The sequence below is a fragment of the Rhamphochromis longiceps genome, linkage group LG1 (genome assembly GCF_057381845.1).
Source record: "Rhamphochromis longiceps isolate RC_006_pf linkage group LG1, R_longiceps_female_GT1.1, whole genome shotgun sequence".
Taxonomy (NCBI): Eukaryota; Metazoa; Chordata; class Actinopteri; order Cichliformes; family Cichlidae; genus Rhamphochromis; species Rhamphochromis longiceps.
The window spans coordinates 23,452,700-23,474,833 of record NC_140557.1 but is presented as its reverse complement, the minus strand read 5'-3'; the positions used below and the strand labels follow the sequence as shown (position 1 = coordinate 23,474,833).

Genomic DNA, 22,134 nt, shown 5'->3' with positions numbered 1-22,134 from the left:
TTTTATGCATCTCATGTACACAGTTCTCTTCTCTTGCATGAGCTCTAAATTACTGTATTTGACTGAAGGACATTTTAACGCCTACATGTTATTGATATTAATTATAGCTCAGCCATTGTGGGGAGCTGTTGGCTCTTGAGACACCAGGTGCTGTGGTAACTTTATATTTACATATTGCAGATTACAGTAGTAAATGTTGCAGTTTGGCTACTCCCATAATGCCAATGGCCATCGTAACTAGAATGCAACTGTGAGACCAACACACAGACGCTGAGCACTTTAAATGAAAAATAACTCTCAAAGTGTTTTTCTCTGGCCCACGATGAAGCTTCAACAGTACAAGGTCAATACAATATGCCATAAAACACAGTTTCTAAATATCTAATTTCACACATTATACATATTTAAATCTGCTACCCTCAGTAACACATTACATATGTTAATATTTCACATACAGGAGCATCTATCTATGACAAAATTTGCCTTTGACATACTTGATTCTGACATGATAAATAAATTTCGTTCCTATTTTCTCAGTTAAAAAAGGATGTTAGTGGAAACGGAGAAGTCAGTGAGCATTTCATAGGTCTTCTTTAGACAGTTTGCTAAAAAATGTTTTATGAAAATGAAAAGCAAATAGAGAACAAATGAACAGAGGACTACATTGCCCACTCAGTGATATAACATAAAAATTGTAGTTGTGTAACTTTCAACATAGTGGGTTCTTTATACCCTCTATGAACAGGGGAACTGGTGGCTGCGGTGTGTCAGTACACACAGGCAGATATAAGTACTTGGTGACAAGTGACTTCACCTCCCCAGCCCCATATTAACCTCATAGTTCCTCATAGTTGAACGATTATCTTTTCAGTTGTAATGAGAGATGTCACTTAATCTGTGTGTCTAACACAATTCAACTTTATATAGACTTTGTGTTTCTTCTTCTTTGTGTTTTATCTCCAGTGTTTGCCCAAATCACATCACAATTATCTTTGCAAGAAGCACAATACAGATAAGGTGACGGACAATTTATTAACTTTGTACATGCGATTTGTAATTGTAACATACAGCGTTTCATATACGGTCTTCTAAACCATGATATGAAACCTAATATTCTGTTTTAAATATATTTTTTAAAAATCCAGTTTAAATATATACAAACAGTAGTAAAAACATTACAAGAGAACTTGTACATGTTCAACATGACAAAGAAGTTGAATGTCATTGCTGTGGTTGAATGACATGAAGCAGAATTTAGTTTTGAAAATATATCAGATATTTCCAAACAGAATATGAACGTCTATGTGTGCACCCCCACTTAAAACTGCATAGGGGGATGTCAACATGCCTACATCCACCCCACCCAAGAGAGGGCTCTGTTTCTTTTCCTTAATGCTTTTAAACAGGCAGCGAACAAGTCAAATCCCTCTCATACCAGGAGTTCGAAGAAAAGAGTCATATAGCTGCTGCTTGTACATTTAATATGAAGCTACAAAACAAAAGCAGACGTAACCTGCTGGAACTCATTGCTCCAGATTCCAAATAGCTGAAAAACAATAATCCCAGCTTGCTTTTACATTTCAGAGATGCAATGTTTATCAGAAAGTTCATCTGACTGACTTTAGTACCTTTGAAAAGAAGCACTCAATCTGTTTACCCATGGATTTAAAGTCTTAATGTAAAAGCCATGTATTTTTTTTCACATTTCTGTTGCGTACACAGGAAAACTATTATACTTTCTATCAAAAAGACACAATAAACCAAAATGACAAAAAAGAAATTCTACAAGAAAAATTAAGAACAAAGATTTATGAATGTGTTTGAAAATGATGTTGTAGAGTTTGATGATCGTAGATGATTGTTCCCCATGGCTGGTAGTGGTTTTTGTGGTTTAAGAGGTGAAGTTCAACTTTATGGTTGTTTTGTACATGTTGTTTGTCTGTATTTCATTCACAAGAGTTAGGCGTCAGACAAGAGTTGCCTGCAGTTTTTGAGAGACTGAGCTAAAGTCATTAAACTGTATTACTTTAAGCCTGAAATAAACTTTAATCTGTAATAAACTGCACACTTTAAAGCTATTTTGACTAAAATGGCCCAAGGGTAGTTGTAATTAGGAATTCTTTCTAGTTCCTGATATTGACTTTGTCTGTTAGGTGTGTGTATCAAAGGTCTCTCTAAACCATGGTATCACATGACTTTCACTTCCAACTCTGGCCACCTCAACAAGGAACACCAGCAATAACACCTTTTCAAAAGTACTCATTCACAAATATCTATACACATTTACAAACAGCGTGTTACACATAACCGTGTTCGGCCCTGACTTTATTTTCATTGTGATCATTTGGAGTATTTTGTCTTCCAAATATTTCAGACAGACAAGCCAAACTGAGCTTTCTATGGTGATTCTTCTGTACTTATTAAACGGTCCCCCAGCATGTCTTAGAAGGAAGATTGTGGTCCATAGCTTTATGCTGCATTTACTAGTACCTTCAAAGACCCGGTCACACTGTGCAGCAGTACTCATCAGGAAGACTGATTAAATCTATACTTTTCATTATTCAGTGCTAGTATTTGAGCATTCCTCCTGCCTATATGTATGCTTTTCTGTCTAGATGACTCTTGCCCAGCACCTCATCACTAAACTGGTACGTCAGCTTCTTTTTGATCTTTTTCACCTCTCCGGTTTTGCCATAGTTGCGCAGAGCACGAGCCATCTTCTGGTAGGTCATTTTCTTGCGGTTTCCCTTCTGGATTCCCCAGCGGTGTGCGAGAGCCTCCTTGTGTTTGGAAGAAAACTGGAATGTCCCTTTATCTCTGTCCACCCACCAGATACTGTCCTTCATGTCGCCGTTCCTTAAAAGGTCCAACAGAAACTGGTACAAGCGGATCTTCTTTTTATTACCTTTGGAAACAAGAGAGTTGCATCATTAGAAGTGACATATTATAATTTTTTGGTTTTACTTACAGATTAGAAAATCTTATATATATATATATATATATATATATATATATATATATATATATATATATATATATATATATATATATATATATATGTGTGTGTGTGTGTGTGTGTGTGTGTGTGTGTGTGTGTGTGTGTGTGTGTGTGTGTGTGTGAATATAAATCATAAAAGATTAAATAAAGAAATGTATAACTTTATACAAATTACACAAAGTCAAAGATCGGTCACTGAGAAAATTAGAACTAAAATTGTTTCAGCAGAGCAGTAGTTGATTTTACAATATCTGTTTTATGTGTGTCAACGTTACACGGCGTACAGTGCAACACTGCAATGACTTTGCACGAAAACGCTTTTAAGTTCTTAGAAGCAATGGAAAATGTTTTTCCTGCAGATATAGCCGTCCATGATTCATCATATTTTTTACACAATCATTCTGTTGTAATGAAATGAACCTAGCTTGACGCACAGTTAACTGTATCTGAAGTAGGTTAACCAATGCTTAGATGTCACATTAACGATGCAGGAGGTCGTTCGTTAATTTATATCACTTTACACATGGCTGCCTGTAGCCATACAACAAAACTGAGGACAATTGACTTCTGTACACATCAAAAGCAAGATAAAGACACTGTTCATGCTGTATGTTATATGGGAACACAACACATATCTTTTTCTAATATCATCATACTGTAGTTTTTTGAGACATTTAAAAATCATTCGTTTGCACTCTAAGATTATTGTGACTAATTTGTTAACAAAATAATTAAATAAAAATCTAATTTATAGTTTAAAAGAGTTATTTTTACAGCCACCTGATCGGGAGTGTAGGTGACAATTACACATGCGACCAAACTATTTACTCCTTGGACAAAATGTCTCTATAGTCAGAGAAATATGGCGTTTTTGTTTTTTTTTCTCCTTTCACTTCCACTCATACACAATCCAAAACTAAAGGAACTCTGTAAAGCCGATGGGGGGGGGGGGGGGGGGAGCATTTTACATGGTACCAGTTTAGTATGACGCACATTCACTTCCACTGAAATCCTCACCTCGGTGCTTGGTTTAAAAGAAAAAAATTCCCCCAAACAAAACAAAACACTGCATAAAGCATAAGCCACTTGACTACAGGTACTACTGACACTGGGCACCAGACACTACTCAGGTTCTGTCACATCCTAAATAATATAAAAGAGGAAGTGCACACTACTTTTGGTTAAGCCAGAGAACAATGGTCAACTGTGAAAGGATTTGGACATGATCCAGAACGTCCACTGACACTGAGACTCTGACTCTGGTGTGTGAGTCAATCCTGCTGTGTTGGAAAAAATGCCTATTCAACAAACATGCTGCTGTCTACCACTTTTATACAGAACTTGGTCACAGCAGAAAAAAATGCCCCAAAGACTGACAGATCTCTGTAGATACCTCATTAGAAGGCCAGCGAGGTAGCAAGCTTTCCCACTCTACACACTGCATGTTTTCCAAAATCCAGTGTAGAGAGACAGAAACTTTTAACCGAACTGAACTGAATTGACCTGTTTTCAGAGTACCCCACCTCTTGCCTAGTGACAGCTGTGATAGGCTTGGTGGACGGATGAATGAGTTGAACTGAATTCCATTCTTGGAGACCAAATTCATGATAATTCATAACAGAAAAGAAAACCTCACTGTCTTTTTGTGGCCAATTTCCGGAGAAGATGCAAGACCAGCAGTTGTTGTGCAACGTGTAGCTGATCCTAAAAGCGCAATTTAATTTGTCAGCAGAACACAAAGCTGACATGTCTTATTGACAAATGTCCACTATCCAAGTGCACAGAAAGCAAAACTCATCCGTAAGTCAGACAGAGACTCTTGAAGCACCTCTGATTCATGCATGACCTAAAACGCAACAAATAAACATGCCCCTTGTCTTGGTCAACGCATTCATAGAGGAACTTGGACCACGTCCACATGGTGTTTATACAGATGGTAAATGGTAAATGGCCTGTATTTATATAGCGCTTTACTAGTCCCTAAGGACCCCAAAGCGCGTCACATATCCAGTCATCCACCCATTCACGCACACATTCACACACTGGTGATGGCAAGCTACATTGTAGCCACAGCCACCCTGGGGCGCACTGACAGAGGCGAGGCTGCCGGACACTGGCGCCACCGGGCCCTCTGACCACCACCAGTAGGCAACGGGTGAAGTGTCTTGCCCAAGGACACAACGACCGAGACTGTCCAAGCCGGGGCTCGAACTGGCAACCTTCCGATTACAAGGCAAACTCCCAACTCTTGAGCCACGATCAGATATTATAGAAAGTTCCTTTAGTTTCCAGGACTCAAGAACCTAAAGAAAGAGTATTGACGTAGAACTTCTAGATATACAACGACCTGAGAATCTTAAGAGTGAGACTATGAATGTGAACACGGTCAGAACAGTTGGTGCTTCCTAAAGTATCCATGCTAACTGCCACAGACTGAGTACAGCAAATCTAGTTCCTTACCCAGCTCTCCTGTTGGGATATAAGAAACTCGATCTCTCAAGCACTCCTCATCAGACACCTCCAGTGGCGGACTTCGTGCCCCATGGTCCTCTTCATCAGAGCTGCGCTGGGATATATGCGGTGGATACAAGGTCCGAGGGAAGAACGTTACCTGTAGCATACAAATCAAAGTTAGTTTTAAATAAAATGTTTGCAATGATTTAACTTGTAGACTATCTATTAAATTATTTTCATCTCCAGGTTTCCCCTGAGTTGAAGTGAAACAATAATAATAATAATGAAATAATGATGTATCATTTCATAGAAAAGAGCTTCTTCTTGCGAATGATTTTAAATAATGTTTAGCACCAAAGATGGCTAAAGAATGCAAAATTGCACTTAGCATTTATTGGTAAAAAAAAAAAAAAGTATACAGTACAGTACTTTCTACAAGCTGATGCAATAAAGAGCAGTTTGTAAAGCAGTTCAACTAAACTCTGCTGTAAATAAATGTGACATTTAGATACTGCCATGTTCAGAGTGGTCCAATCCAACTACCAAGGGCTACAGAACTTAATGATGTAATCCATCTTTTAATTTGTATTTGTAGCTGTACTTAATTTCCTAAGAGGTCTGCCGTTTTAATTGAGAAAAGAAATTTTCCTTGCAATGTAACATTTTTTCAAGTATGGTATTTAGCCTTTATCTGGTTTTTTCAGACACAGTTTCACACGTTTTATTTATTTAAGTATGTATGCATCTATTTATCTATTTCATGTATGTATGTGTGCATGGGTTTAGTTCTAATATCATTTTTAAGCCGCATGTTTGACAGCTAAAGACTTTTGGAAAGTTTTAAACTACGTTACTAATATAAAGTGCAGACAGAGATGATGGTGCCACTCTCAAATGCACTCTGTGACCACTTTATCAGAAACGCCCGTGAAATCTAAAGCCATCCGACAGCTGTACCATAAGTATGAAAACTGAGGTCCTGAGTGGGTAGTGCTGCAAGACCACAACATATTACACTTTTAACGGTATAGCATTTCACTGCAACATTAGAATTGTCATCTTCACAATGCCGATGCATAAGCTTGGCAAAAGTATAATTCATTGCACAGCTATTCGCTATGGTCGTTGGGTACTGTTGTACTGTACTCTATATCAAACACGTACAGTGAAGTGTGGGTTTCCACTAAGATGTTCTCACTGCAAGTGAAAGCGTAAAACAAAGTTTCTCTCTGCATGAGCTGTGATGTGTGGATGCTCCTGTGCGTGTGACAGGCAATAGCTGTCAATGTATTCATAACATCTTTTGAGGCAACGGTCGGTACGGATACCTAAATGTGAATTTCCATGTGCGAACAGTGGTTTTCACATTGTACTTTCCTGTTACACTTAAATTTCTGTATCAACACCTTATCTCGCTCTGTCTCTTTTTTTTCCAAGCACACAAACATTTTCCTCTCGTAAAAAATGGCAGATGTTTTTTTAAAAGGGAAATTTCACTCGCTAACAAGTGAAAACCGTCATGTGACCTATAGGCACACATGCTCTGTGAGGGTTTTTTTTGTGTGATTGCTAACAGCAAAAGCACAAGTTGCTCTTTATGAGGTGAGTATTTTGGTGAAGTTTAAGGTTAATCAAAAGATGTTTTACAACATGAAAAATCCCTTATGCTTTTATGCTACACGTCAGCTGTATCTGCTTGTTTCAGGACTTTACGTCTTCACACTACTGAGTGAAATGTTTATTGTTATAACATCTCTGGACTTAACATCACCTAAAATAGGGAACATGAACTTTGCATGTAGCCATAAATGTCACTATACATGGTACATACATGGTAAGATTTGGGGAAAGTCTCTGATCTTCATCAAAACAAGTCCTTTTTATTGTGATGCACATGATCTCACATGTGCTGAAGATTGAATGTAGAATTTTTGTGGGTTTTTTTCTCCTTTGAAACATGTGAATATACAAGAAAACAGGCACACATGCACACGCTTGCATAACACAAGTTCATACTGAGGTAGGCAACAAAATGTATGGGGTTTGAAACTGACGACGCTGAAGCGGTTAGACGTACTGTTTTCCAAAACCAGAGATCTCTGTTCTAGTTCACTGGTTCATAACTGGAGGTTTGAAGCATGCAGATGTGACTTTGAGTTTAGCTGAGTCTACAGAGCCTATTCAAAGTAATTTTTCCTTTAACACTGGGAAGAAAGAAGAAAAAAGCACTAAAATAAAAGTGTTTCTTGTAACTCAAAAGATTCACTTCCTGATTTTTGTAACAGGACCTTAAAGGGCCTCAAGGTCCCGAAATCTTCTCTGTGATTTCAATAACAGCCTCGAATTATGTAGATTCTGAAGATGTCTGCATAGAAGTAAAAATATATGGTGCACTGTAGCAAAATCGGCTTATGTGTCAATCAGCTGACAGATATCAGTTTCTAGTGAATGCTTTTTCCACTCCACCACAGAGAGCAGAGTATAGTTATGCTTCATACTTGCACAGTTGAATAGTGTAAATGTCAGTGGCTTTAAATAGATTAAAAAAAAATAACATCAAAGTAGTTTAATGTGTTATCATACTCACTGGTGGGTAAATGTTTGATTTCAAATAACTCATTTCGAGTAGTTGATGATGATGCACTGAAAGCCTTAGTTTAAAGAATGCACACTGCAGACCAACAGTTTAAAGCTTGCTGGCAGCACTTGTTCTTTTTAACAGTTTCATTTGCACTTAATTATTCCCTTTAGTAGTCAGCATCACTGTCATTTTAGCCTCTGACTACTAATGACTGCTTGTGTTTTGTGGGTTTGAGGACTTACTGGTTGCTGTAACACATGGGAATGAGCCGCTAGATTTGGATCAAGCAGGTTTTCAGCTTCGTATCGTAGAGTGTCGTGTCGTAAGAGCCCAGATGGGTGGAGAGCCTGCACATTCTGGAGCTCTGTGAAGTTGCTCTCTTGGAGGTTTTCAAACTCTGCAGGGTGCACATGAGGGTGAGCATGGTAGTCCCAGTGTTCTAAATAGAGATGGTGAAAAACAGCATAATGGCCACAACCTTTTCTCTTCTTTTTGTACAGTAATAACTATTTTTGCTACCGCAGAATTTGTAACATGTGAAATTAGAAAAAATGGAAAGAAATTAAACCCATTCAGACTGATTTTTAGACAAATCTAAACTCGGAAAAAAGTCTGTACAAATGCACAAATGACAGTGGAGACATAATAAAAGCCACAATGTATTTCTGTGAAAATCCATATTTGGAGATATTTAAAGAATTTAAACAAACAACAAGTGGAAAACTGGCTTTCTGAAAGTGCCTGAGTTTGCATCAACAGTGTGAAATGAATAAAAGAGAATTCAGCATGAAGCTCTTTCCTGTTTGTTGCCACACTAGCATTATTACCACAGCCACTGACTGTCTTTAATTTGCAATTTTCTTTTTTACAAATTTTCCCTAGTTGTTTTATTTTTAAAACTTATTTAGTTGTTTAGAAAAAAAACCCCAAAAGATAGATAAGCTAGCTTGAAAAGTACAAGTTTTTTTTTAAGTGTTAACACTGCAAATATGCAAATATTTTAAATGCAAAGTGCAGTCTTATCACTAATAAACAAAAATAGTTAAAAAAGCATGTCCCATGTCAACTCTAGCACTACAACAGTAATTAATATCTATTACCTTGATCGGTATATATGAATTTAAACATTTCTGGGTGTAGATAAAGATTTGACATCTTTCAACGCCAGGTTAGAGCACATCAAAATGACAAGTGATGCCTTCACAGCCAGCCCAGTGTCAACTTGTTTTAGTGCAACATTCAAAACAGTTGATTACAAGAGAAAGTAAAGCACCTTTCTTATATTAACAAAACCCCATGGGGCGAAAGTTGTTCTATGTCTGTAGTTATAGCGGCAAAAAAGAAATGGCATCTGTTTCCTGTGTTCCAGTGTGCTCCAGCTGCACACACTGCAGTCTTTTTATGTACAACAAACCAGAAAAGTCTGCGTTACCACATTAAGCCATGGCCAAAGTTTTTTTTTGAAGGATGACTAAAATATGTTTAATATCAATCTTTTTATATATTTAAAAATACAGTTTAGTTAATGACATCAGTATCTTTAAATACAATCTCCATGCATTGTTTTTTATTTTAAAATTATTTACATTTAAATATCACCGAGTGGATTTTCACAGTCCAAACTTTTTTTCATCATTAATTTACATTAAATTTCTTTAAACAGTAAAAGATTAGAAAAAATCAACGTTGAAGTAAAACTCACCTGCCTGGCTTTCTGGATCTAGGACATAAGGATATGAATATTCTGGAATTTGATGTCTGTAGATCTCAGGGTCGTAAATTTCATCTGTGTGCTGCTGGAACAACAAAAGCAACAACAACAAAATGTATATATCATTAATGAAAAGCGTTAAGTCAATGGTGTATGTGGACTATGCAGAAAATATATTCCTTATCTGCATTTTATCCAATGGATTTGTAAATTATTTGTAACATTTTAAACACCCGTTTAAGTCGCCTGTAAATGTATACACATTTAAATTAGCTTCAAGTGTTGCTACAATAATGACGATTTCTTTTCTCTTCTTTGTCCTACAGTTCTGAAACTCTCAGAACTTTTGAGTTTCAATTTCATGTACCTCATCGTATAATACACTCTTAGAGTTTGTAAGCCCTGTATTCAAATTGTAGTAGAAACCACATTAACTCATCTAATTTTTAAAAAAAATGTATGTCATCCATTCTTAAGAGTGTTTCTCTGTTTAGTCCTGCGGTAAAAAAGGACTAGTCTGTCAGCTCTGTTTAAGTTTCAAAGTCTAGAAAGTCTCCTCGGAGTTTAGATATTTGTAATAAAAGAAATTATACTTACAGGCTGAATGAGATAGCTCTCCATTCTGTATGGATGGAACATGGATACCTCTTATCCAGGACCGACTCTCAGATGCTTTGCTGGTAAAATGCTCTCTCAACCTTTCAAAACTTTTGCGGCACCATTGCACAATGTTTCAAAATTTCCTCTCAGTCAACGAAAACCAAAAAATGTCTCCCTCTCTTATTGTATAGCACAAGCTTATAACACTTACTGCTCAAACAGGCCTTTCAACTGCATCAGATAAAATTAAATAAACAAGGCCCACTGTTTAACTGTAAAATGAAAAAGGAACTTTTGACTTCTGTAAATTTAGTGTGGGTGGGAGCAATAGAGTGTGTCTGCAAAAGGTTCCTGGCCATTTGATGATTTGTCAGGGGAGACCATGAAACTTCACATTTATCAGGGTCTATATGCTGTCCCATGCCTTGGTAGCCAATCATCATCGAGGGCTTTCCTCACTGTCAGTTTCTCCCCCCATCAAGTGTGAGGTGATAAATGTGGGCAACAGCGTTTAACGTGTTGTTGTTTGTGCTCTTTGTCAATGTCTGCGCTTTTACAACGTGTCATATTTAAGCAGATGGACTAGTATATATAAACATTTATGTTTTAAAATTCTTTCTGCACATTATAATGCATTTTTAAATCATGTAGATTTAAAATAAACATTGCTATTTTTTTCACAATTGCTACATCATGTTTTGTTTTTAAGCTTTAAAATCAACCCTTGAAATGATGTCAACTATCCCTTGCAGTTTACAAATAGACAACAACATGTTATAAAGCATGTATTACATGGCTATATGGTGCTTATAAATGCTCAGCTGCTTTGTCTCAAGGGCTCAAGTAAAAATTCCATGCTATTTTACCAACCTTGCTATGTTTAGTATGTAAATGGCAACCATGTGCCTGGATCCTGACTGCGGACCTGAAACCGAGAGACTGAAGGAGTGCTTTGTAGCAAAATGACTACTACATTTGTTTTGGTCATGTAAACAGTGGCTTGCTGAGGAAAATGTGGCCCCTACACACAACACACACGCATGCAATGCACAGCTGTGAGATAAGATGAAGGTACAGTGTCTGTGCTGTAACCTCACCGAGGCAAATGGAGATTGTGATTATCACACAGAGAAGAATAATTCCTGAGGGGGAAGTGAGTACCTCTGTTGCCAAACAGTAATGACAGTCTATGAAACTGAGAAAACACCTGTTTGTTTTTAATTCAGTAATGCATTGTTATGCCATATATTAAACTAATTCTTTTGGCCAACATGTTCAATGTTTAGGAAGACATCGGGCTGCCATCAAATTTAGATGTTAGATGATCGACCATATATATATATATATATATATATATGTATGTATGTACGTATGTATGTATATATATATATATATATATATATATATATATATATATATATATATATATATATATGTATATATATATACATATATATATATATATATATGTATATATATACATATATATATATATATATATATTAAAAAAACACCTGATTATTAATGTTTAGCCCGCTTTCACCCTAACAGAACAGCTTTGACCTCTTCTCTTGGAGTGCAGTGAGATGACGGTGGATCCTCTCGGTCGTGAGCATTGAGGTGTGGGTCCTCAGTGAATCAGGTTTGTTCCAGCACATCCCACAGATTCCTATCTAGATATCAATCTGGAGTATTCTCTGAAGTTGTAGAGCATGTTTTTTGCAGTATGGCAGGCTTATCGCCACTGCCTCCCAGGTCTGTCATGGCAATGGTCTGCCTTTTCTTTACCTTTAGGTGGATGGTACATGTCAGAGTCTCATCCTCATGATTCCAAGGGCCCAAAAATATTGAGATGTAACAGGATGATTTTATTCACCTCACCTATCAGTGGTTTTAATGTTGTGGCTGAGTGTTGTAGCTGCATTGGTTGCCAGTTTCGAAACATATCATGTCAACTGTAACATCTGAAAATAAATGCGTATTTCCCAGATGTTGAAATAACTGATAAATAATACAGTAACAGTGTAGCATAAATCTGAGTGCATATTGTTAGACCTGCCTGCTTAAGAGGAAGAATGCAGTATTGTGATAAGGCATTGTGCTGAAAATAAAGTCCGGCATAGGATCAAAACACCGAGTTTATCTTTATCTTCGAACACAGATCACGGTCACACAGATTCAGAGATTTCAGCTATACATCGATCAGTCGGTCAAACTTCATTTTAAAATAACACACATGCGACACACATGCACATAGACATCATAGCAAATGCACACTATTAGTCATACGGAGTGCACATATGCATTTATCTCTTTATGGAAGCTGTCATGTTACAGTCCGTCACAGAAATAGTGCCACCTCAGGGTCTTTTGTAAATTTAAATGCTTTTAATCCTTGTGACCTGCTTTCCCCTTGAACTGATGAGGGATCATAATTGTCTCACTTTAGGGAGCTGTTAAAAACACACAGACGGAGGCCTACCCCCAAACCAGCCCCCCTCTGAATCACAGCTGCCTGAGCTGAACCAACCATATGTACAGTAGCATTTTCCAGGAGTATTAATACACAGAGTGAGCTGCAGCAAGACCGGAACTATTTCTATCACAACTATTTTCAGTGACGCCAAAAGATAATGTTTGGTTCTTTCCCCCCCCCTCACTAAGCAACATAATGACCATTTTTGGCATAACATTCAACGTCCATTTAATTAAGCTAACTCAAATATGATCATTTAAATATAGGATACGATTTAGATTACTCCGTTATGTGCTCCATATCATAAAAAATATAATAAAATTAATACAGCATTTCATAACAGAAGTTATGTGTTATCATTTTCAGAGGTGAGAGAAATACTTTAATGTGTTACTTTTGTAAAAGTAGTTTTGGTACACAGAACAAATACCAAAGAACTGTTGTATTTGTAGATTCACCATCAATGTGTATTTAAAAATCCCATCGTGGGCGATGGGATTGGGCGATCGTGGCTCCAGAGTTGGGAGTTCGTCTTGTAACCGGAAGGTCGCCGGTTCGAGCCCCGGCTCGTACAGTCTCGGTCGTTGTGTCCTTGGGCAAGACGCTTCACCTGCCGCCTACTGGTGTTGGCCAGAGGGGCCAATGGCGCGATATGGCAGCCTCGCCTCTGTCAGTCTGCCCCAGGGCAGCTGTGGCTACAACTGTAGCTGTCTCCACCAGTGTGTGAATGTGAGAGTGAATGAATAGTGGCATTGTAAAGCGCTTTGAGGGCCCCGAAAAGCGCTATATAAATCCAATCCATTATTATCATTATTATTATCGTAAGAGTGCTCATTATGCACAATAACACATTTCTAGATCATATTTATTATATTATTTCACGATAATTATTAATGCAAAATTGTTCTTCATTTTAATGCTGTAACTGGCAAAGAGGCAAGTTTATTTGTAGTAGTTTGTACTACAGGCATAATCAGTGACTTGAGCTTTAATAAAGGTTTACAGTATTTTCCTCTGAACTGCTACAGAGAAGTACAATATTGCAAAAGATTGAAATACTCAAATACTGTGAGTAATTGTACTACATTATGGGTTTTTTTTGTTGTTTTGTTTTGTTTTAGCAACACCATCTTGAATCAGAGAGCCATGTTAAATGTTTTGGTGACCAATTAAAATAAACCAAACAATCCTCACAGATAAAATGACCTGATACTTAGGAATCTTAAAAGGAATTAAAATGTGTCATGCTTGTCTCTGATTTTATCAGCACTCTAATATATGTAATGCAGTAAATAAAATGCAGTACTGTGCCGAGTGAGTGTGAACATGCTGACTAAAAAAATAAGTCAAACTATCCCTGTTGAACTTGCTTAAGTGTAACATAAAACTGCATTTTCAGTCTGTGGTTTCATTTCTGTCGTAACAATTGCATCAACACTGTGTCCAAAGTAGGTAAAGACAGAAAAAACAGATTAACATTTAATGTTTTTATACATGAGCATACAGTCAAAGTTTTTAAAACTGCACTCGACGTCAGTGTTTTAATCGTCTCTTCTTTTTGGTTTTATAGTGTTAGTTTGTTTTCCTTGTGGCCTGAGTGATGAAGTACATTACATGCACAACAGCAGTATTATACTATTAAATGAGGAACTGGGAACTCTTGTTTCAGATTCAGTTCCTTGAAGGCTGACTTTAAATGAATCCTTTTACGTGTCATACAGTCCGGATTGTCCAGGTCTCGATAAGAGCGGGTCACCTCTCTGCTGCATTTTTATTTTAATTTGCGTGCTATTTTCTGGTCGGTTCAGCAGGTTTAATGCAGGCCAGCTCCAGATGAGGCCCTTCTATGCAGTTTATAAACAGACAGGCATCAGGCATATAAAGGTATTATTAAAAGAGTGGCAATGCCGGCGTAAATAACAAAACAAAGCTGACCGTTGACACGTAATTCGCATTGTGCAACATAACAGAAACTGCAGTAACAGAAACATCTGCAGTAAACAGATGGCTGAAAACAAACTAGTTTCCACACAGCTTTGAAACTTATTGCAAGTACAGTCACAAACTCAGTAGTCATATTGCTTTAAGAAAGAAATACTGACAACTTATTCAGTGTTCAGTAAAACCTTTATTTTTATTTTTACTCCAACATCATACAGATAGGTTGCAACATCAAAAACACAACATAAAAACCATTGCCACAACACATCACATGCAACACAGTGTTTCTCTGAAAGCCTTCCATTTGTCATGTGTGTATGATTTTACAGTGACTTTGACTAACCTCTTGCTGAAATACAGTCAGAGGTCACTTTATTAGGTACATCTGTGAACTGTAATACAATCTAAAAACTTCTTTGCAACCTTTGGAAAAGTATCCCTTTACTTAACACTGTGTGCATGCGTTTATTTCTTAGGGCTCTGTTATACCACTGGCAGACATTTTGCTAAAACATGACGAGGCTCAGCACAGCTGCTCTTAAAACAGGTGCTCCTAATGTCCAGTTTCAGCGTGATCGCTGTGCCAAAGTTGTTTGTACTTATCTCCGTTGGCAGAGATACTCCCACATTGCAGATGTGAAAAAAAATAATGACCATGAAAAAATCTAAGCAGACTGGAATAGTATAAATTAAAGGTACTCAGAGGGCTCCATATTTAATCTTCCATCTGCTGCAATGTACGTGTTTGTACATTTTGTACCCACTCTTAATGACATTTAAGGGTTACTGAGCAAGGCATTAACCTCGACTCAGCATCAAAATACAAGGCAGCTGCCTAAGTTTCAATATCATTAATTCATTTGTATATTTTACTAATGCTGAATGCAAATGAACCTCCTTTTTGAATGTAAATATTAAAGAGGCTGGTCCATTCATGGCAATTTCATTCCTAATAGTCCTTCTTCCTTTAGTGGCTTTGTTAAAAAGTCCCATATCACTGCTTGAATACTTTTAAATCCTGTTTTACTTCTGGGTGTTTTACTACCACTTGTTCAACGAGAATTACACAAATCAATATTATTTCCTTAATTAGGGTAAATTGAAAGCTGCAGTCAGTGGATGGTTAGCATAGCACAATGAGTTTCTGCTTTATTTTCTTTTACAATTCAATCCAAAAAAAAGGAAAAGCTCGCGGTAAAAGATTTTGTCAACAGAACCACCTTTGTTGGGAGTGTCCATGTTTTCTAGGGACTTGACCTACTTTTCTTTTGTTCGTTGATTTCCTGGGCGTTGAGTCAGCTAACAATAATAATATTTTATTATTAATAAGAATAACCAATGGCAGCAAACCAACTGCAAATCTTTAGCTGCCCGATTTCATCAACAATAACATCAAAGAGTAAAAAGTGGAGGTGGATTGAATAAGTTCCATAGATATTAACTTCCATAACATGCCCCAATAAGCCACAGTCGTTAACCAACATACACAACAGCAGGACATCTGCTAACATACCTGCACTGTCCCTGCTGCTGCACATTAAAAATGTACACCCAGTAACAGGGCATGCAGCATGAGATGTCTTGTACCTAAATAGAGGCTGCTTATTCTAAGGCAAACAGGTCCAGTGAGATATAAAATAAGGCTCTCAGCGTTGATAAATTTAAGTGTAAGTGTAAGTGACACACTGTGAAATTACATACTTGTGACCTGCAGCAGCTCAGACCAAGGACTGCATTCTGGTTTGGCCGCAATACAGGGTGTAACTGAGCACTTCACAGTTTTCAGTCTGAATACAGTCACAAGATACATATCTGCAAGTCCACACATGTAGGCAAACAGTTAAATTGCCACCTCTTAATTCACGGTCGCGTAGCGTGGCCCCTCATGTCTTGTCAAGGCCAGCAGTGTGGAGGTGTTAGTGTTCTCATCACTGCCTGTATGTGCTTATTTTAAGGTATTACTAATATTTTGAGGGAAGTAATCTGCTGCTTATCAAATGGTACTGTTACAGCTTACTTAACACTGCAAAACACAGGGATTATACAGTCCTTCACTGAAGTCAAACACATTTTAGACTTTTAGTCTTTTCTTAACAGACGTGCATAAATTCTTCGTGCCGTCGTAGGCCTGCAGATTTTTTTTTCTGCTGACATTTAGAGTTTTTCTCAGACATGTGGAGTCTCCCTTGATTCAGTCTCAGAAAATTCACAACGCATGGTCACGAGGTTGTGCCCACACAGCCTTGCTGAGGGGAATGACATGCATGACCACTGACTGTGGAAAACAGGATACAGGGTACGTCGCAACAGGAAGTGTTGCACTCCCCCTGCACAGAACATCAGTTTGACCAGAATGACTGCAGGTTGATGTCCACACTCTGTAACTCCTGTGGCAGTATTCGAATTTCGTAATCGTCTTCGCTCACCATTTCTCTGAGAGAGTTGAGTAATTCAGTTAAAAAAAAAAAGGTTATAACCCCCACCCTTAAAAGAAAGTCCCCAGGCAGACTACACTTTCTTCACAGCAGATGCTTGTAGATATAAACTTTGGTTAACTCTGTGCAGCAGAAAATATTAAAGCTATGAAAGTAAAGCACAAATATTTGTATATAAACATATTCTGCGGGCTTTTATTAAAGATTAACACTCTAACACTAACCAACTTACAAAAAAAAGAAAATAAATAAAAATAAATAAGCAAACTCAGTCACATGCATTTCTTGCACAAAATTGTGCATTCTGAGTAAATACAGTGACGTTACATGCAAAAAGGCAAACAGTAAAACAGACGAATATCTATCTGCACTTATATTTAATGTTAACAAAACAAATTAAAATCTTCTGAAAATTAAACACATCCAAATAAAGAAAACCAAATTACTGAAATAAAAGATGTGAACTATGTTGGTTAAATGCTTGAATATATTTGGTTCTAAACTGCACTTTTAAAAACCTGTACAAAAACACAAAGTATTACTAACAGCGAACTCGTATCAGTTAAGAAACGCCCACATTCTCGCTCAGAGAGAACAAAAAAAAAAAAAATACTGCTTGGGTCTTACCATCACTTGATGTACAGCATCCAGCTGTAAATTCTCTACACGGGAGTTGCTGAACTACTGGAAGCAAATTGCCAAAGGTGGCTGAAAAATGCAGGCTTTCTATATATCTCTGAATTAGCAGGGGAACTAAAAACTTCCTTAAATCTACCAATTTAGGTTGGTACCATAAGGCTTCTTCTTCTTCTCCTTCTTCTTCTTCCCTATTAAAACAAGAAGGTGACAAACTTCCTACAAGACAAGTTGTTACAGCTGTGAATCCAGCGCGAACTCCTAATGTTGATGAGTTCAACTCATTCGGCCACATCAGCAGTCTAGTTTCAAACCTCTTATTATTATTTCTTATCAGTTTGATGCGCATTTGTTGCAAAGAATGAAAGAAAGGTGGCACAAGAGAAGTGACCTTTGATTGGCGTTTTAAGCAATTTTGCTTTAAGCTTAGTCTATTTTATCCACTACACTTCTGTGACAAGGGTTGCAATACATGTAAGCACAAAAACAGCTTAAACAGAAGTGTTGTGACAATATGAACTGAATGGTAATCGGCATGGCTAAAACAATAGATGCTTCCCCTTTGAATTAAATCAGTGGCAAAGCAGGGTGGCAGGAGGAAAAAAGACAGCGTGAAGTTAGATAGATGCATTTTGATTTGTACTTGTTCTCACAGAATGATTGCAAGAAGCATTTAAAGCATCTGTTACCAGGCTGTTGCCAGGTTATACCAAGGGCTAAACACATTATTTCACATGTCTAACATAAAACAAATTGCAATGAAGAAGTCACCATGTAAACAAGACAAAGCAACTTTTTAAACACTGAAGTGTGTTTGTTGCATGCATGTTAAATTTGGCAAAATTCGATTAATGGTGTGACAACGTGTAAAGATCTATCGTGTATGCACATGCATCATGGCCTGCTATCTGCAAAAACAGCAAAGTATATTTATTTACAAGAATAGAAATATACGCGTGAGACATTTTTTTTGTATACTGACACTCTTGCAGGGCTAATTACAGCCACAATTTACGATCAGATACTGTCACTTTGTCGTGCAATGCAGTTTTGCACAATGTGATCTGAGCCCACACCCGACAAAACATCATCACTGAGTGGCAAGCAATCCAGCATTTATGTGCAAGGGTTGTATTAGCCTACAGAAAACTGGGCCCCCCGGTTTGTGATTCGTGTCAGCGGGTGGGTTTTGGACAAAATGCATTCTGTTTCACTTGCAATTTTCTCAAGAATTGTGGAAAAACACACACAGAATATTTCAGTTCTGTGGGTGGACACTCCACAACGAAGGCCTACATTTCCTGGCTGACAGTCCCCAGAGGTTTCAGTGGCCATCATGTGTTTCACAATGACATGGAACGGTCGCTTGACAAGCGTGTAAGGGGACATCCAGCCCTCTCACTTCTTATTCCTGATTCCTCATTTTCTCTGGACTCCACAAGCATCAGCTATTAGACTTGGCTGTGGGTATTATTAGACAAGGCATCACAAGGCAAGCGGACATGCGCACACGCACCCAGATGCACGCAAACGAACACACGCAACCGTTCACAGTGGAAAGTTACTTTTTTCCCCTGTTTCGCCCTTTTTCTATTTAGCACAACAAGAATAATCTATCATCACGGTCAGTTTAACAGCTTTTAAATTTAACTTCTTTTTGAAACTCTTCATTGCTATACAAGCACAGAAACCCATATATAACCATATAAGGTTGTGGTCCTCTATCCCACCAAAAAACCAAGTTCCTCTTTCTTAATGTATTGCTCAAGTCAGACAAGGATGACTCAGTGCGGACATTAATCATGTTTTTTTTTGTTATCTTCACATCTCACTCTGCTAAGTCCGCCTGTCAGAGCCACAGTTATTTTTAAAAATCTGAGAACTTAAACTCTGGTTAGACTTCAAATGTTAAAAACAACCTCAGAGCATGTTGTCAATTTGACTTCAACAACATGCCCTTGAGAGGGGCTAAGACTGTTTGCGCAATCCTTTTATTTACGTATATTAGCGCTCATTCTGCAGCTTGTCCATATTCTGCTTTTAAAGGACTAAAAAAGTCTTACTTTTTTAGGAATTGATCGAAACAAAGAATGTGGGAAATAGTGGTGGATAAGCTGGCCCACTGAAATGTTTTTACCTTTGAAAAACAAGTGTAAAGTCATTGCACACAAAAAGAAATAGGAAAAGAAAAGCATGTGTTTATGTTCAAGGTGTTTTATGGATTGTATGTCTCATAAGACTGATTTGTCATAAATAGTACGCATTACTCATGAGACTGGCTTCTTCCACATTTTCTAATCCTACAGAATCAAAAGATTTAAGAATGAATCAATGATGCTGCATTGCAAAAATGCTAAAGTTGGGGGGGAATGAGGACTTCTTATAGTTTTTTAAAAGTAGTTTCCACATGCGTCCAGTCTTAAGTTAAAATCTTGTCGGCATACAATGGCCATTTTCTTGACTGTCAGGGCAAATGTCACACTGTAATTTAAAAAGTAAACTCCTGTCACATGCACCACCTGGTGGTCAGGCAGTTTATAAAGAGAACTTCTTGAACAGCTCCACTGAAGGAAAGATGAGGAAGTGGACCCTCTTACAGATCCATATATGGTAGAAACAACTCTAATGTGCACATTTAAAATAAACGAAACACTAAAAAACATAAAGAAGACACCAAACCTCGTTAAGCCGAATTTTGTTTTAGCTACTGATTGAGCTGCATCCAGTTTTAACTATATATATTTCGTTACAGAGATGTAGCTCAGTGTCTCCCAAACTCAGGTCTGTCAGGTCTTCTTTCAAACACTCACTTTTCTATTATCTTTGCCTTTTGTGTGTGATATTGTGAAGCCCAATTTTACCTCTTTAGTTCTCAGACAGTTAACTGAATCACATATTATTTAAACATCATAGGGGAACTCTGTCTTTCAGGAGCTGCTGGCTACTGCAAAACTTCTGAAACTTGACCAGTTATTTTTTAAGAGGTCATAAAGCTAGAAAATTGCAAAGCATTGGTTTAATTGTTAACAACATATTTTATAATCTTCTCAAACTGGTTTTAAGTTTTAATAATATCCAGAACAACAACAAGTAACTTATTCATTTGTGACCCACTGCAATTAAAAACTTTAGTTCCTCCCTTATTATAGTGGACAAAAGTAAAAACATAGGCCTACCCACAGTTGCTGATAAGTCATGACCACCTAGATGTGTCCATGAACAAACAAAACAGGAACCCACACATTAAAATGTTCCTCTATTGCATTAATAGAAGCAGGAAACTGCACAGGGAACCTGTAATAGTGATAATAAGACCTGTTTGCCTACTTAGCTTTGATTTCATAATAAAACACATAATGGACATAAAGGTTAACAGTATACCACGTTCATTTTCTAAAACTTTTATTAACTGAATTTAAAGATAAAATTGTACCAGCTTTTAAATATGAAGACAAGCCAGAACTTAAGTGTTTTTGATTCCTGTAAATAAATACAACGAAAGCAGCAAAGGAGTAACTTGCTTGTAGTTTACACTCTCTTCCTTATTTATATTAAGTAACACTGTCTGCAATAAGACCTGCATTGTGTAATGACACTTACAGTCATACTGTATCTAACAGCAACAATAATGGGACCGATGAGGATGATAATGACAGTATGCATCTCTCTTTTTGACCATTATTCTATTTTGTTTTGGGGGGGGGGTTTCACACTCTGGTTTGTTTAGTTTTGCAGTGATATTAGGCCAAAAAATCCCTCAGATACTAAAAATATTCCACATGAAGGCAGTAAGATTAATCCATATATCTAATTATCGTAAGCCACAATGACTATATACAGTTGTGGTCAAACATTTACATACACTTGTAAAGAATATAATATAATGGCTCTACCGAGCGTCCCGTTATTTCTAAAACTCTGATTTTTCTCTGATAGAGTGATTGGAACAGATACTTCTTTGTCACAAAAAACATTCATGGAGTTTGGTTGTTCAATGACTTTATTATGGGTTAACAGAAAAAGGTGATCACATTTTCTGGGTCAAAAATATACATACAGCAACATGAATTAGCAATTTTGGTGACTTAGAAAGTTGTCAGTGAACTGAGCTTCATAGCATAGCCTCTTAACTGCTTGTGAGTGATTATGAGTGACGACAGCTGGTGACTTCTCTTAGGCCAGTTAAATAGGGCTCATTGGATACAAACGCCCACAAACGCTACAATGGGAAAGTCAAAGGAGCTCAGCATGGATCTGAAAAAGCGAATTATTGACTTGAACAAGTCAGGAAAGTCACTTGGG

General features: G+C 37.3%; 1 protein-coding gene across 4 annotated transcripts; it reads right to left on the bottom strand.

Moving 5' to 3' along the window:
• Positions 1–931: 931 nt before the first annotated feature.
• spi1b (Spi-1 proto-oncogene b) lies at positions 932–10,703 on the bottom strand. 4 transcript variants are annotated; one of them, XM_085402719.1, is made up of 5 exons: positions 10,342–10,703; positions 9,736–9,826; positions 8,276–8,430; positions 5,459–5,609; positions 932–2,905 (listed from the first exon to the last, which is right to left on the bottom strand). In XM_085402719.1, exons 1-5 carry the CDS (start codon positions 10,381–10,383, stop codon positions 2,592–2,594), a joined length of 753 nt encoding a protein of 250 aa, XP_085258845.1. In that variant the 5' UTR covers positions 10,384–10,703; the 3' UTR covers positions 932–2,591. The 4 variants fall into 4 exon arrangements, with proteins under 4 accessions (XP_085258845.1, XP_085258844.1, XP_085258843.1 ...); XM_085402718.1 differs by having other exon boundaries at positions 933–2,905; positions 9,736–9,829; XM_085402717.1 differs by having other exon boundaries at positions 936–2,905; positions 8,276–8,472.
• Positions 10,704–22,134: the final 11,431 nt, after the last annotated feature.